The sequence below is a fragment of the Pipistrellus kuhlii genome, unplaced genomic scaffold (assembly GCF_014108245.1).
Source record: "Pipistrellus kuhlii isolate mPipKuh1 unplaced genomic scaffold, mPipKuh1.p scaffold_m20_p_2, whole genome shotgun sequence".
Lineage (NCBI taxonomy): Eukaryota > Metazoa > Chordata > Mammalia > Chiroptera > Vespertilionidae > Pipistrellus > Pipistrellus kuhlii.
Genome location: NW_023425515.1, coordinates 152,240,117 through 152,257,938, shown reverse-complemented (window position 1 = coordinate 152,257,938; position 17,822 = coordinate 152,240,117). Strand labels below are relative to the sequence as shown.

Sequence of the window (17,822 nt, the reverse complement as noted above, 5' to 3'; positions counted from 1 at the left end):
ATAATAATAATGATAATAATCAATAAAATATATTTTAAAAAATAAATTAAAAAATAAATAAATAAAAATTCAGTGCCTTGCCCATAGCAGGTACACAGCAAATGTTTACTAAGTGAATGAATGAACAAAACAAATGGGTTTTCTCTGTAATGTTGTTATCCTGCTTTTATAATGGAATAGTCAAGACTTTGGAAGGACCTTTTTGAAGAAAGAAATGTGGGTGTGATTTGCTGTAAGGTAGCCCTAGTTTCCTTAGCTTAGCAGCAAGTCAGCACACATAAATGTCTCAGGTGTACAGAGTGTCACAGACTATGCAGGAGCATGGTGTCATTCTCATGAAACCAACTGTGCTGAGTCCAAACATGTACTGTACATAAGAAAATCAACCCATCGCTTCTTAGTGCCTCATAAACCTTTTTATACATTTGTCTCATTCTTACAAAGAAAATATCTGCTCTATCTCATAGCTGATAAACAGGCCCAGGGAACTTACCTGATCTCTCTAAAATCTAACAACAAACTGTTGCTATCGACATGACTAAACACTGTGCCCTAACTCCTAGTTCAGAAGGCTGCTTAAGATGAAGAGAGATATCTCCACCACTGCGTCCTGCCTATTGATATTCCCTTTAGGTCTAAAGCCAAACTTAGAACCTTCTCTCTTCCTACCCAAACCTCCTCCTCGGCTCATGTTTTATGTTTCATGTTTCATGTCAATTAATAGCAGCTTCATTTTACTTTTTCACTGAAGCCTGAGACCCAGAATGAACCCCAACCCCTTCCTCACACTCCCTCATAAAGAGCTTCTCTCAGCTGACAGCCATATGGCCGCATGGTACTCTGGCAAGATAATTAGGAGAGTTCCTACCCTCAGAGAGCTCACAGCCGGTTGTATATATACAATAGTATTGTGTTGGGGCAGTCGGGAAGAGGAGGAAATCAGCTGACAGGTACAATACAGTGCTGATTGTTGTCTTGATACAGATAAGCCTTCGCACTTGACCCAGATTGTGAGGTTCCATTGTGTCTTAAGAGACAATAGGAATTATCCAGGAGATAGGCTTGTGGCAAGCACATTTCCCATTTCAGAATCTGTAAAAAAAAAAAAGTCCAGATAGCAGGGTTCACTGTATAAGAAGGGATAAGGATCAGAAAATGAAGATAGTGTTAAGCCAGATTTTAATGAGCCTTTATACATCAGCCTAAAGGTTTTGTTTGGGATTTGGTTTTTGTTTTCACTTGTTTTTAGCTTGAAATCAACCAACTGATAGACTTGAAGCAGGAGAGACAAGAGAGCTTTGTGCAGAGAGGGTGGAAGTGTAGCTGGCCTGGAAGAAGGAGAAACCAGGGTAGACTATTAAAGGTCCCCCAGAGGTGGAGGGGGCGGTGGGGAGAGGCTGTGGCAAAAAACACAGTGACCAGGTGAGAAGTGATGGGATGGCAAGAGGTGGAGAATCAGCCTGGCCTGTGTGGCTCAGTGGTTGAGCATCCATCCATGCACCAGGAGGTCACCCATTCCATTCAGGGCACATGCCCAGTTGCAGTTGCATGTCAGTGCCCAGTATGGGGCATGCAGGTGACAGTGGATCAATGTTCTTTTTTATCGATGTTTCTATCTCCCTCGCTCTCCCTCGCTCTCTTTAAAATCAGTTTAAAAAAAGAAGAAGTAGAGAATCAGTGTACACCACTCTTGTAAGCTGCTTGGCTAAGAAAAGGAGAAAAGCCACTGAAAACTTCGGGAGAGGTCGGAGAGAGGAAAGGTTTTATTGTTCTTGCTGCTGCTAATATTTTTTAAACTAGGAACACTGAGTGTTTAGATGACGAAGACAGTGAAACTAAGGCAAGAGGATGATGAAGGTTAAAGTCTTGGTCCAGTTGTCCCACCTGAGTGATCCTGAGTCAGCCAGAGTGCATTGTTAAGAACACTTTCCAAGTGAATCAAGATGTTGGCTTGGTGAAGCTTGGGAATCTGTATTTTTCAAAGCTGATTGTGATGGTCAGCCAGGCTTGAAAACTTCATCCTTTTGTTCTCTCTTACTTCTTCCGGGAATGTTTGAAGACCTCCTGGACCTGTGGATCCTTTGGGAATGGCCTGCTAGAAAGGAAGAGGGTAGAGCAGTAGTAGACCCCACCTGACTGTGGGTTTTCCCAGGCGTTTACTCACATTCTGAGCCCATGACCAGGCTGTCTCAACTGGCTGAAGGACAGAATGGACTGGTTATTTTATGTGACAGAATTAGCCTAGAACAGACATGACAAGCTTGGAACAGAACCAGGGCTGTGAGGATTCCTCTACTTAACATTATACTGAAATAAAGACTATGAGGCCAAAACCAGTTTTGCTCAGTGGATAGAGCGTCGGTCTGCGAACTGAAAGGTCCCAGGTTCAATTCCGGTCAAAGGCATGTACATTGGTTGTGGGCACATCCCTGATAGGGGGTGTGCAGGAGGCAGCTGGTCGATGTTTCTCTCTCATTGATGTTTCTAGCTCTCTATCCCTCTCCCTTCCTCTCTGTAAAAAATCAATAAAAATATATTTAAAAAAAAAAAAAAAAAAGAGAGAGAGAGTATTGCAACTTCGGTGATGGGCTTTCGCGAGAATAATCTGGAGGAATCACTGTGCTGCATGCTCCAGATTCATTCAGCTCAGAGCTCAAGTCACTTCCCTCTCGGAGTCAGAGTAGCCTTAAGTCTGTAAGGGGAACAGTACTATCTCTTGCATGAACCTCCACATTCTGGCTCTCGCTAGCTGCCTGAATAACAGATAAAACCTACCTCTTAGGATTGCTGTAAAATTAACTGAGGTAATACATATAAAAGGCTTAGGAAAGTGCTTGGTACATAATTAAATGCTCGATAAGTTTGCCACTTCTGAAGCAGCGTAAACTATATCTGGGGGTCCATGAAATACAGCCTCTCCTGAAAACACGGTAAAGCAATACTCCGGATGTGAGCAAGGAGTAGGAATTGGAAAGATGCGATAAGGTATAATGCCAGAAATTATTAGGAGTCCTCAGAATGTTATTATAATTCATTTTATCCACCTTCGAAATGAGGGCTGTTGCACAGAATATTACTGAAAGGTGCTATGTAATTTCTGGTCTGTTGGGGAAGTCGGAGTGTTTTTATATGTCTGCAACTTTGTGTATTTAGGACAGCTCTTGTATTTGGTATTCGGTCAGCCGTGGGAGGCAGATAGCTGTGGGTGTTTTGCTTGGTGGTGTTGGGCTGGGCGTTGGAAAGCCCAGAGTTCTTTGAGGTGGGAGGCAGCAGGCCTTCTATGATAGAGCATTTTCTTCCTGTGCCTACCTCCTGGTGGAGAATATGTTGAGAAAAACAATAGTCACAGCCCCGCTACAAGGGGTTTGTATCCCAACCCTTTCTCATCAGCCCGGTGATGGAAGCATTAAAGAGGGTAGATAAGAGTTTGGAAACATTGTTGGTTTGGGTTTCACTGAAGAGGTCAATGAGTTTGGGACAAGTTAGATGTAGATGGGGAAATTGGAGGGAAGATACTTGGGGTCATGGACTCTGGGGCCTGTAGGTTAGACAGGTCAGTACTCTGTGTGCAGGCAGATATGAGCCTCAGTAATGGGCGTTGTAAAGAACACCTGGAAGGGGGAAAGGCGTGCTTTTTAGCTGCCTTTCTGATAGCAGTGTGTGTGTGGTAGTTGAAAAGAAGTAAGCCAGTGGGTATGCCAGGATTGTTTGTCTTTGCCCAGAATCCACATAGAAACGGCAAGAGGGAGAAATAGGCCATTTGTTGAAGGCTACTCTGAGGGGGAGGGAAGGGGTGGAGTTTGCCTTTGAAGAGCAAGGTGCCACCTCAGGCAGCGCTTTAGTTTTTAAATGCCAAGGTTAAGCTTCTCCAGCATTCTCATCTAAGTGTTTCTGGGCACTGTTTGGACATTTTGTTTAATCTTGGATCGCTATTACTGTCTCACAGTCCTGACTTATTTTTTTTTCCTTTGACGTACACTTGATTAAACCCAGTTGGACGTTGGTTCTTCCTCTCTTGTTGTAAACCTGTGTATCTCCCTCCTATTGGACTTCATTCTCTGCCCTTTTAACACTTTTCTCCTTTGGTTTCTAAAAAGGGTCTTGGGGAACACCTTGTCAAAATCCATGACTTCACAGATGAGGAAATTGGGAGAGGTGACATAGGTGAAAAGCCTTGACCAAGATCATCATTCACTAGTTCATACTGACTCAGTACATACTGACGGAGCACTTCCTGAAAGCCAGGCCCGTGCCAGGAGGCCAGGAATGTGAGGAACAGACCTGACCTGGCTCTTGCCTCCTTGGAGCTTATAGTCCCTCTGCATCAGAGACCTGAGTCAAATAGCTTCAAACAGAAATACAATGAACGTGACCCATTTTTGCTATGAAGGAAAACACCGGGTGCTCTGAGGGAAGGTCTCTCTGAGAGAGAGTGAAAAGGATCACTTTGTGCCAAGAGCTGGGCACATCTGCCAAACTGAAAGAAATAGCTCCTGATGTGTGCAGCGTAGCGAGGGGGTGAGGGGAAAGGTGAGGTGGGAGAGTAGGAAGGGGCCAGGTGGCATAGGGCCTTAGCGAGTTTGGGTTTAGGACTAGGAGTGGCATAGTGGGAAATCTCTGAAGGGTGTTCAGCAAATCCATGGTGCGACTTGGTTTCCATTTTTGAAAGATGCTTCTGCACGCGGTCTGGAGAGTAAATGTAAGGTTAGGCATGGGACTTCCACCCGTGGCTTCTTATTCCCAGTCTATTCCTGTTTATCAGGTCTCCCTTCTAGTTCCTAAGTACTTACCTGATTTCAATAGAAAGTGCAGAATAGCACTTAGTCTGCATCCAAACAACTTATGTGCTGCCCCAATGGACAGGCAAAGAAAAAGACGCCGACAAAATAATTCAGAAATCTCAGCTAGACAGTTTCTCAGTTCAGTAAAACCTCCTCCTGTTGTCTAAAATATGCTCTCCGATAGATGTCGCTCCTGTTGGTTCTGCCTGCCAAGCTGTAGCTTGTGTCTGGGCCGCATTCTATTAAATAGTTAAGCCAGCCTGCGGGGTCAGAGGCGCACCCCATGACATCGGACGACCCCCTTGATGGGTGCCGCTTTCAGCAATTTGGCAGTTTGTTTTAAAATGATTAAGTGTTATTTTAGCCTTATACCTTACTTCAGTTGTGAAATCATTCCTTTTCATCGTGTCTCCTTAACTGTACTTACTTGCCTTATACGTATATTTACAAGCTAATGCAACCAGTTATTTTGATTGAGTAACACCAACATGTTTATATATGTTTACTCTGCCTCTCAGGAAGTACTCGGTGTGCTTTTTATCCAATGATTATTGCTAACTCATTTCAGCATGTATTTATTAACATGTAGAAGCACTGTGGTATTCCGGCAACAGCAAGGGCTTTGGACAGACATGCCTACATCATCATCACTCCACCCTGGAGGCTTTGAGCAAGCTCCGCCTCTATAAAATGGGTATAATAAACTCATGGGGGAATTATGGAAAGGGGTAGTACACCATATATGCCACACTCAATAAGTTTTTCCTATTTTATTATCACATCAGCCTGACTGAGGTATCATTGACAGCCAATAAACGTATGTGTTCAGAATATACAGTTGATACATTCTGGCATGTGCAGTCCCATGAAATCTTCAGACAGGCAGGCTTTTTATCCCTCCCCTTACCTATCTATTCCGTATCTATTGATTTGGTGCTGGTGTGGGGAGAAAGGAGTATGTATTATTTTTAAACATACTTAGAATGATCATTGCTCTCTGTGGATGTACTCCCAATATTTAACCTATTTTTAATTGGATTTGCCATTAGAGGAAAGTAAGTTTTTTGGAATTGATCCAGCAACAGTATCCGGAAACAGCTGAGAAAAAGTACCATGCAGCCCCTCCCCCGCCTGGGTCCTGCAGGCATCACCCCCGCAGCCCTCATCGAGTGGGTGCCTCGATGTGGAAAGCACGGGGGGCCTGCCCGGGGGTACAGACGTGGCTCCGACAGAGGCCCTGCCCTCAGGGGTCTTAGAATCCAGGGACCGAGAAGCGAAAAGTTACCCTCACAATAATCCTATGAACTATAAGACGGGAAGAGAGAAATACCGGAGGGATTCAGAGGGCACGATGACTTCTGTCTCGGGAATAAGCTTCAGTGAGGAAAAAAAGCCATCTCCTGCCTCCTCCTCGGCGTCTGTCTGAGGTAGGTGTGCAGAGCAGTTTTGACAGATACAGGGCCTGCCCGGGGATAGCTTAAGGCCTAACGCTGTGCATCCTGGGCCGACGGCTGGGCACCTGCCCAGCTTGTTCTTGGATGCCGTCCAGTGTTTCTGAAGAAAGAGTGAGTGTGCAGGACCCCAGCGGCCAGAACACCTCCCTGACTCCCGTGAATGGAGAAGCCCCCGCTGGGCTGCCCGGTGGGTAACGGGCTCTCGCTCACCGCACATCTGGGTCAGCGAGGGGCCCTCCCGGGGCGCGCACCACCATGATAGATTGCCTCTGGGCTCTGGGGTCCTCATTACCATCATATCCATCATCTTCGGCTAGTCCCCAATAACGGGTGAAATTTAATCGGATGCCAGAGGAGTTCTCAGGGGGAGGATTGGAGGAACCTCGCCTGATACCTAAGCTCTCGAGCTGCCGTGATGCGAGGGAGCCGGCGTGATGTTTGGTGGTGGAGACTAAATGTATCATGCGCTGTAGGAACTGTGATTTATTTTTAAAGCGTTCTTGCTCTCCGTGGCTCCCCTTTTAATAGCCTCGTTGCAGCCTGTTTATCGTTACAGATGTTATTTTTAAGTGAGGTCATGGAGTTTGCCTGGACTTCCAAAGGCAGCATTCGCCTTTTTCTTGCTGGGTTGGCAGGGCTGCCTGGAGAGCAGGGCTAAGATGAAGTCAAGACTGAACCTTCAGACCCCCGGGAGATGAGGCGAAGGAACCATCTCTCCCCTGGAAACACACACTCCAGTCTGCCATCCGTCTCAGGAGAAAGCCTGGTCACCCGAGTCCAGGTGACGACCTTGAGAAGGTCGCCCGGCAGAGTGGAGAGGAGACGGGCATTGTGGTCACGTGCTGGATCACTACCTTCCTTGTCCACTGAAACCTCAAGCTGGTCCAAACCCTCTCTGATCCTGGCTCCTTACCTGTGATTTGGGATGGCCATTTTTTTACTCCTGGGACTGTTAGGAGGATGAAATGTGCTACGGCTCCTTAGTATGTGTGTGGGGCAGGGTAGCTGCTGGAGGTGTGGGGCACTGGGCAGGCTGTGGCCACTACAGCTTGCCACCGCCATTTGTAAACACACTTTGGTTAGCACACACCAACGTGTCTCTGTATATTGGTGAGTGTCAGTCTGTTTACACATGTCCATGGCTGCTTTCACATGACAGTGGCAGAGTTGCAGCAGAGACCGTGTGATTTGCAAAGGCAGAATCGTTGACAATCTGGCCCTTGCCAGAAGTTTGCCGACTCCCGAGCCAGACCAAAGGCTGGTCACGTGGCACTCAGAGCATGCGTGTTTTTCTGTGTTTTTCTCAGATATCTCACAATTTCTTTTTGGCTTTGCTTAGACTCCTCCTCTATTGCATTGCCTTCTGCTCTGTGTCCCTGTATGTGATTCTTTTGGTATAGTGTTATTACAGCAGGGTTTGCTTTGGGGTCATCTGTATATATTGTGCAGCATGTAAAGCAGCACCCTACACAAAGTAAGTGTATAATACGTGACCGACTTGGTGTGGAACAGAGCGAAAAGGCATCAGAGGAAGGAGGGAACTCTGAGTCTAGGAAAGAGGTTAAGGAAGTCTTTGTGGACAGGATTGCACACAAGGCAAACTCCAGCTGCCAGTCAGTGAGAGGGATGCAGTGTACACAGGACAGGAAGCGATCCTGCACGAGCTAAAGATGACAGGAGCCTGGAGACCCAGGCTTGGACGCCAGCTCCACGGCTTACTGATGAAGCCTTAGGCGAATCGCTTCAGCTTCTCTGCACTTGCTTTATCCTCAACTCCAAAGGAGGGAATAATGATCCTAGGATTGTTGTGTGGATGAAACGAGATAACATCAAGGAGAGCGTCCATCCAGGCATGTTGGAATCATTCCATAAACGATCATCGGATGATTATAGCTCTGGCCTTTTAAGTACCCTTGGCGCTGTTTCCCTCATTATGGAGTGAGCAAGGTCAAGGTCACACATCTAGTCCCTCTGGAGACTAGGCCTATTAACATCACTGTTTTCTACCGTTAGAGGATGTATCCAAGCCAGTAAGTGTATGCTGGCCCAATAGGGACCAGCCCAGTGAGGGGAGGCATTAGTACAACTGAATCCTTCATGCTGGAAAAAATGATCCCGGACATAGAGTATCACCATTCAAAGTTAAGAGGAATAGCTTCGCTTGACTGAAACATTCATTTCATTTTCTTTTTTTTAATATATTTTATTGATTTTTTGCAGTGAGGAAGAGAGATGGATAGAGAGTTAGAAACATCAATGAGAAAGAATCATCGATCAGCTGCCTCTTGCACACCCCCTACTGGGGATATGCCCACCAACCAAGGTACATGCCCTTGACCAGAATCGAACCTGGCACCTTCCAGTCCGCAGGCTGACGCTCTATCCACTGAGCCAAACCGGTTTCAGCTCATTTTATTTTCTAATAGGGCTATGTGTTTGTTTTTGAAGGACAGAAAGAAAATGTTTTGTAGAAAATGTACAGCTTTATAGTGGAGTTTCTTCAGATGAGAAGCGTTTTATGCAAAGCAGACGCCTGCGGAGTGGTGCCCACGGGCACCGGTGGGCTCAGCGGTTATGTTTCATATTTCCCCCCCCTTTCCCCCCCAGTTCTTGCAGACAACCTGAAGTCCAACCCTGGGATCAAGTGGCAGTATTTCAGTTCGGAAGAAGGGATCTTCACTGTCTTCCCGGCCCACAAGTTCCGGTGTAAGGGCAGCTATGAGCATCGCAGCAGGTATGTTCACTTCCTTGCTAACGTTGTCATGACTGACCCTGACCATGATCTGCATGAAATACCAGCTCCTCATGGATACACCTGGCTCTGCCTCTAGGCTGTGGTTTTAGAAACTTGAACTTATTCTGAAACAATTTCGCCTTTGAACATAGGTTGATTATAGAAATGCTAGGGAAGGTCACATGGTAATATCGCACTCAAGCATTTTCTATAACTGTCTCACATGCCACAAGAGAACAAGCTATTTACTAAAGAAATTAAATTGCTTGCATCACCCAAGCTGCTCTGTGCTTCAGGCACCTTTGGTGAGACAAACACGGCGATACGTTGCCTACAGCTCAGCCCTGGAAGACGTAGTGGTAGCATGTCTCCGGGCAGAGGTTGTGATGCTCACGGTTCCTGTCCGTGACATGGTGCTTGGCCATCCTTTTGAAATGTACACCCAAATCTCAGCTACTCAAGTGTGAAGGTTGTCTAGGAAACATTGGGTTCAAGATCCGTCGTTAGTGCGATAATGACTCAAAGTTGTGCTGCTTAGCCAGAAGGACAGTGACAGAGATGGCGTGTAGGACAAGGCTCCTCAATTTACAGAGCCCCTGAGGCAAACACTCCTTCCTTCCTTGGGAATCCCCATGGTTCCTCTTTTGCAGTGTCAGATGTTTGATGCCAGAACCTCTGCAGTTGGTACAAGACACCTACTTTGCCAAGTCTAAATGAGCCATCGCTTGATTTTCATGTGCTTCTCGGAAGAGAAATTAGATGGCATGCTGTTTTTTGAAAATATATTTTTATTGGTTTCAGAGAAGAAGGGAGAGAAAGAGAGAGAGATAGAAATATCAATGATGAGAGACAATCATCGATCAGCTGCCTCTTACATGCCCCACACTGGGGATTGAGCCACAACCCGGGAATCGAACCATGACCTCTTGGTTCATAGGTCAATGCTCAGTTACTGAACCACGCCAGCAGGCAGCATGCTGCTTTTAATGAATCACCCGTGAGGGATAATTCAAAAGGACAGGCAGGACCTTATCCCAAATCAGCATTACCTTGCACTTCGAAGGTTTTGTGCATCTTTTTTTTTTTTTTTATTGGTTTCATAGAGAAAGAGAGAGGAAGAGAGAGATAGAAACATCAATGATGCAAGAGAATCATGGATTGGCTGCTTCTTGTATGCCCCAAACTAGGGATCAAGCCTGTAATCCAGGCATGTGCCCTGACTGGGAATCGAACCGTGACCTCCTGGTTCATAGGTCAATGCTCAACCATTAAGCCACACCAGCTGGGCAGGTTTCGTGCATCTTGTTCGTAAATATGTTGCTACTAAAATATCGCACTCAAGCATTTTTTACCAACTTATTATGACAGTGTGAACACATATGCTGTTTATTATTTATGTGAACTGACTTGGAACGAAGAAGTTGTGTCCTTTTAAAAAAAAAAAAAAAATCTATTCACTTAGCTTGGAGGACCTAAAAAGTCCCATGTGTAACACGGTCATCAGTGTTGGGAGAATTAGATTTTCTTCTTTGCTGTTCTCTCTTTCATTTCTGGAGCCACATCTCCTGGATTTTATTTATTTTTTTAATCCCATTTCCCTACTGGCTCAATGGTATCAACTAGTGGTACCTTAGTATGAATGCAGGGCTTCGGGCTTGAGAACAGTGAGTGTCGACTTGGCCAGGTGTTTTGGTACTTTGCCTACATTTCTCAATTTGTTCCCAGGCTTTTGTGACTCAACTGGCAACTACCATTTCCCAGAGAGAGAGAGAGAGGAAAAAAAATCAATCTAGTGTTTTTTAGGGGTGTCCATAAAGGAGAGCATTCTCTGAGGCTGATTTGCTTTCTTAAGCTCCCCCTAATTTGTTCCAGCTTTAACACCGTGAATAGAGACCTCATTAAGCCTCCCCTCACACCCCTTCCTGCACTGCACTCTGGCAGAAGCCTGCTTTGATGGGCGGCCTTTCTCTGGAGCGTCACCCCTCCCCTTTCCTTAATGTTGGCAAACAAAAACCTGGCAGGGAGAGTGGCTACCACAGGCTCCGACAGCCCTGGCGGCCTGGTGTTCAGTGCGTAGATAAGGGGCCTTTTCGGGGCTGACATGCGTGGGCTGCCTCAGTCCTAAAAGGGAAGGGCTCTCTTCACAGTGGTCTTCGTCTTGCGGGAGAGAAAACAGACCTGCAATTCGGAGTCGCTCAGCACGCTCACCGAGTATAGGGTGCCTGGGTTTTCCCAAAGACCTACTCGGTCATCTGCCGAGGAGGACAGGCGAGCGGACCTTTCTCCCTCTGAGGCTGTGTCTGCCGCTTGAGGCGGCCACCCCATCCGTTTCCTGGAGCAGGTCGTTGGGTAACCCTGAGCAGCATCACCACCACAAGCAGCGGAGAGGGTGGCCGTGCGAGGAGAAGCCAGCCTTCCAAAGGGTTTGCTTCTTAAAACCGTCTTCCCGTTGCTTTGGACTGTGGGAGACACAGTACCAGCCCCTGGTCTGTAGACCCTCACTGTGTGCTCGGAGTGTTGTTTTCAGGGCCCCGGGATAGTTTGTCCCGCTTGGCTGGTCTCTCTCGTTCTCCTGCCCTCTGGGGAAAAACCTAGGCACCTGCGTGACTGCACCTCTGCTCACAGCTGGCTCAGGGTGAGGCCTATTACTTAAAGCAGGATTGACCGCAGAGAGCTTCTCCTCCTTCCAGACCGATCTACGTCTCCACAGTCCGGCCGCAGTCCAAGCACATCGTAGTGATCCTGGACCACGGGGCCTCGGTCACCGACACCCAGCTCCAGATCGCCAAGGACGCCGCCCAGGTCATCCTCAGCGCCATCGACGAGCACGATAAGGTGAGCGTGATCTCAGGGGCCCGCCTGGCTGCGGATCTACCTTGAACACCTTCTTAAAAGCACTCTGTGTCTTATGGCATATGTTTTGGAACCCTTTTATTATTTTTATCATTATTATTATTATTATTATTATTATTATTACTATTATTAAATTATTATCTGAGTACATATCTTACTATTGCCCTCCCTCCCATACATGCCCTCCCTCCCCAGAGTTTTTCGCCCATTGGTTGTACTTATATGCATGCATACAAGTTCTTCAGTTGATTTCTTATCTCCCTCAGAACTCCCTCCCCTCCCCGCTGTAATGTGACAGTCTGCTTGTTGCTTTACTGTCTCTATATCTACCTTTTGGAACTCGTCCTTACGATGAAGAGAGCGATGTAGTTTTCATTCTAGTATTTGAGGAAGCGTCCGCCAACTGAGGTTACAAACCTCTTGTAAAAGCGGCTCCACCCAGCCGCACCTTGCACTTCCTTTCTGCCTCCTCTTAAGACTTCTAATTAGCTGTGACTTTCACACTGGAAGGTATGTTAAGGAGCAATAAGGCCAGGGCTTGGGTGCTGGTGGGTGGCTGACTTTACCTGAAGATTGCTTGGGAGGGAAGGGAGAGGGAAGGCCGCTGGAGGCTTACCAATCTCTAGGGCACCTCAGAGACAGGTGTGTTTGCAGCTACTGATAGTCTGTTGCCTGTGGGCAGTTTCTGCTTCTTCATTTTGACTTCCATATCCTAAAGTTTTACTCACTAATGTCTTTGTTTAAAACCTCCCCCATATCTTTACTCCCCCCCCTCCCCCCCGGCCCCTTCCACCTCCAATTGGACAACCAAGATGGTTAGTACTGGCTAAGACTTTTCTTTGCGTTAAAAAAAAAAATTAAAAAATTAATATTATATGTGAACACCATACTGCTGACTTCATCTTGGAGCAAAAACCAAACTCTAGGGTCCCTCCCGCTAACCAATCCTTAGCTAATTCCTTTCCATCTTGATAGCTGTGTGCCTTCGGGCATTTGTTTTTAAACTTTCAGGAATCTGTAAGCTTCTCACTCCTCTGGCTCTTCTGGAATTTAAAAAATAAATAAAAAGACAGCAACCCACACCTTTCCATGGTAGGATAAGAGGTTTCCTTTTTCTTCCATCCAGATCTCGGTGCTGACTGTGGCAGACACTGTGCGGACCTGCTCCCTGGACCAGTGCTACAAGACGTTCCTGTCTCCAGCCACCAGCGAGACCAAAAGGAAGATGTCCACCTTCGTCAGCAGCGTCAAATCTCTGGACAGCCCTACTCAGCATGCCGTAGGATTTCAAAAGGCATTTCAGCTGATTCGGAGCACAAATAACAGCACAAAGTTCCAAGCAAGTAAGTGTATTTTCTCAGAGGACTGATAAACTAGTGGGTAAAGAGTGGCGATAGGAATATGTTATAAATGCATCACACAACCATGCCTGGGGGGATTTTTTTAAAAACAGACTCAAGATAAAATTTTTGTGTGTTGTCATAATGTCATTTAATCCTAGGCTCTTAGTAGATTTTTCTCTTCTTTTCCAATCCAAGTACTCAGCCTGCAGAATGTCTCCACTCCCAGAGCCTCTTTCTGCCCCTTTCATAAGGACACATCCTATTTACTTCCCCAGGGAATACCCATGTCCTTTTTAATGCTAATGGTCAACCTGACCTCCTCTTTGATTTAGAATGAATGACCGCTTGTGCGCCTGTGCAGGTAAATGGGCCGAAGGACTTCTTGCCCTAATCCTTCAGTCCTCTAACCAGCTGTCATTCCGATGAGCATAGCCCTTCAAAATGTACCAAGGCACTCTAATTTAATTTCCTAGTATTAAAGAAGATGTGGACTTAGGATGCATGGTAATGGAAAGGGTATTTTGAAATAAGACACGTACTTTGAAACTACCGAAAGGAATCTCTGTTATATTTGAAAGCCTATTTGTAGGTGTGTATGTGTGTGTGGTTTGTAATGAATGTATCCTTGAGATAAATGTGAGGAATATATCTTTAAGCTCTTGGTTGGGTCTGCATTAAAACTAAGACAGCATTGCTAAATGCAAAGCACAGTGCCTGGCATATGGTGGGACCTTGAAAGAAAGAAGCTGCTGTAAGGATTGCAACTAACGGGGGTGGGTAGCATATGCGTTTTGTGTTTGTGTATATTATTATCTCATCGTGTATTGTGTTATCTCACCGTTTCCCTGGGTCAGGAGTCTAGATACAGCTTCGCTGGGTTCTCTTCTTAGGATTGCATAAAACTGCAATCCAGCTGTCAGCCAGGTGTGTGGTCTCATCAGAGGTTTGGAGTCCTCCTCTTCCAAGCTCTAACCGTTGACACACTCACTTTCCTTGCAACTGCAGAACTCATGTCCACTTGCTTCTTCAAGGCTAGCAGGAGAGCATCTCCTCTTCAGCTCCTAACTTCAGGGAAGGCTTTAAAGGTCTTGTTGGAACTAATCAAACCCACCATCCCTTTTGGTTTAAGCAGATCGTTCTCCCTTGCGATTGACATTAAAACCTTAATGACATCTGCAAAGTCTCTCTATCACCTTTGCCAGAGTCAAATGGTTAGAAGTGAATTCCTGGTCATGCCCACAGTCAAGATGGGAGGGGATCGTTATGCAAGGGTGCCAGTCATCAGACTCATCTTAGAATTCGCCAACCAGCATTGAAACCGACCAGTATTACAGGCTGGCCAAGTGTAACATTTCCCATAATTCAATAAGGCCAGTAGACAAGGCCGACCTATGAAGTATTCAAGAGGATTGGTTAATTGGCGGATGCCATTTACCTGTAGGTGCCATCTACCTCAGTGAAAGTGTTTCTACTTGATTCTTCAGCCCTCAAACCAGCTTTAGAGTTGAGGTCCAGTTTCGATGGTGATATTGTTTAAATAGTGGAGAGAAATGTCAGCCCAGCAGTGGCCAGGAAGTGACTGTGACTCGGCAAGCCCCCAAGGTGAGGTAAGGAGGGTTGTTTGCAGGGTGTAGTTAGCCCAAGAGCGCGTACTCCATCAGGAAGGCAGCTGCTCTTCCGTCCAGCCTGTGTTGCCAGGCAGGAATTCCTGCCCTGTGTTGCCAGATCTTCTGTTTCAAAAGAAGCCAGAAATATGGATTTTTTTTATGTGAAATCCCTTGATTTTCAGATGTTGACATTTGTTCCAGCTTCAAAACTGTGCGTAGAGACCTCATTAAACCTCTTCTTACAAATCTTTTGCACTGCACTTGAGCTGTTTTGATGACTAGCATATGTCTTCCGTGTACTTTGTTTATTTTTCTTCATGTTGGCAAACAAAAGCATGGCAAGTAGAGTGACCATCACACACTGGGACAAATTTTGATGGTACTATTCTTTCTTTCTCTCTCTCTCTCTGTCTCTCTCTCTTTTTCTCTCTCTCTCTCTCTCTCTCTCTTTTTCTTTCTTTCTTCCTCCCTCAGAGGAGTCCGTTTTCAGCCAACTAATGTGTTCCTAAGGTTTCACAAGCCTTCACCTAAAGCTTCTCCCAGCAGTTCGAAGGAGAAAAGGACCCAAATGAGTTGCATGAAGTATTTACTCCAGGAATGAGCATTGTCTGGTTAATTAATGAATGATTTGAGGTGCTCTTGAGCAATATAGCATAGTGTTTTAAGTATGTGGGTTTTAGGTTTCCACCAATGTGGTTTCAAATTCCTACTCTGGAATTTTTCTAACCTCTGTGAACTTGTGTAAATTATTTGATCTCTCCAGGCCTGGGGGTGATAATAAGATCCAGGATTCCATCATAAATATTAAATAAATGTAGCTGTGGCTGTTATGATATTCAGTTTCCTACAAGACTTCCAGCTAACCTACAGAGGATGCCCCAGGCATCCTAAATTGACCTGAAGCCCAAACAAGGCCAAGAACCACTAGTAGCCTTGGCTACAACACAGGGAGGGGTCTGTATACTCCTCCCATGAGCTTACACTCTATATATACACCACTCTTCATTCCACAGACAGTTATTTAGCACCTGCTCTGTACCTGGAACTGTTTGAAGGCCATGGGGTGAGGTTAACCTAATAAATCATATCTACCCTGTAGGATTATTGTGAGAATTAATTTGTGCATGAGAGTAAAGTATCTGTCCCCCATTAGTGATAATAAGATCCAAAAGCTACATGTCAGAAATTATTGCAACTTTGTACTAATCAGAAAAATCTAAAACTTTTATCCAGTGCTGGCTTTTTTCAAGCCTAGATAGACTTAGAACTGATAACATCAGTACATTTGGGTTATTTGTTCTGGGTTTATTATTAGGTAATTGGTAGGCGGGTCATTTTATAGCAGAAAAAATAAGATGGTTAGGAGTGATGATCTATTGGCATGGGCAAAGTCTCATTTGAGTAGCTCTTTCCTTTTTGATGGTGACCTTAAAGAATGCATGTGACTTAGGGGTTTGCCAAATGGAGAGTCCATTGCATTTTTTTAATTTACTTAAGTTTTTTATTGTTAATGTATTACAAAAACCATTGCATTTTCTTCTAGGTATATACTATGTTGTTGTTCTGCCCAAGTTTCTATAATTAATCATTCTTTTATTTTTATTTTTTTACTTTTTACAGAGAGGAAGGAAGAGAGATAGAGAGCTAGAAATGTCGATGAGAGAGAAACATCGACCAGCTGCCTCTTGCACACCCCCGACTGGGGATGTGCCCGCAACCAACGTACATGCCCTTGACCGTAATCGAAACTGAGACCTTTCAGTCTGCAGACCAACACTCTACTGCTGAGCCAAACCGGTTTCGGCTAATTACTCATTCTTAACATTACTAAACACAACGTTTAAAGTTCTTCTAACTGAGTGACTGGGGAGAATATCCTGTTAAGTAAAAATAAATACATAAATCAGACCAAATTTAGCAGGTCTGCTATCTAGAAATAGAAAAATAACTCTGTTTTGATTGTGCATAGAACAGTGCGGGGGCCAGATGGGGCAGTGGCCAGATATGGCGGGGATCTCCCTTTTCCATGTCCAGCACGGAAAGAGAGATGAATGAACCGGTTCTAAGTGGAGGCACCCAGGGATTGAGAAATAAAAGGAAGGAAGGAAGGAAGGAAGGAAGGAAGGAAGGAAGGAAGGAAGGAAGGAAGGAAGGAAGGAAGGAAGGAAGAAAGGAAGAAAGGAAGAAAGGAAGAAAGAAAGGAAGAAGCAGAAATAGAAGCAAGCTGGGAGCCAGGTGGGACACCATTCTCTCTGATGGAGAGGCAGCCACGATGACCCTGAGCCCTAGCAGCACATTTATTTTATACCCCTAAATACCAGGAAGTATCACCAAAACTTAGGATCAAATGAGCTTATTTGCATTCTTGAGTAGGCCCTAGCATTCCTGGTGCTTGACTGGCTTACATATCTAGGCCTGCCCCTGCTAACACCTGGGCTTATATGAAGGCCAAGCTGATAACATATCCAGCCTCATTGGGAAGCATGTTCTCAGGGTGTGGCTCTGCCTATAGCCCAGAGTTCAGCTGACTATAATTAAAAAAATGCCTATGTGCCTTCCCAGGTGCTGTCTGTAGGACAGGAATGGAGTCAGGGATTAGCAAAAAAGTAGTGAGAATACTTACAAAGTCTATATCTTATTGTGGGGGTGAAAAGAAAATACACTGAGTGCTGAAGGTTGCAGGCCTTCTAGCTTTCCAAATATGGATCTATGCCCTAAAACCATCTCTCAGTGACAATATTTAATTCAAATTTTTAAAGCTGGGTAAAAAATTCAATGTGTTCTCTTTTACGTCAGTTTTACAGGTGTGTCCAGGAATTTATCACAGATGGTACCTTTGGCATTGGGCAGCCTCATGGTATATCTGTACACACACATACACACTATTTTTTTCCAGTTAAAACTTTAAGTTAGGTGTTCTCATGTGTCTATTTACAACATGGAGAATTATTATCAGCTAATTTAAAACAGGGATATTCATAAGCTTGTGTGCATGTGTGTGTGTGTGTGTGTGTGTGTGTGTGTGTTGCATCAGTATTCACTTCCTAATT

At 45.2% G+C, this 17,822-nt stretch overlaps 1 protein-coding gene across 2 annotated transcripts in view; it reads left to right on the top strand.

Annotated features, from left to right (window-relative positions):
- CACHD1 (cache domain containing 1) overlaps positions 1 to 17,822 on the top strand; it is a 233,661-nt gene that overhangs the window by 154,702 nt on the left and 61,137 nt on the right. For both annotated transcript variants that reach the window (XM_036444801.2, XM_045584504.1), the window contains 3 exons: positions 8,843 to 8,969; positions 11,660 to 11,804; positions 12,949 to 13,165. In XM_036444801.2, coding sequence (XP_036300694.1) covers positions 8,843 to 8,969; positions 11,660 to 11,804; positions 12,949 to 13,165 — 489 coding nt within the window. The remainder of the gene's footprint in view (positions 1 to 8,842; positions 8,970 to 11,659; positions 11,805 to 12,948; positions 13,166 to 17,822) is intronic.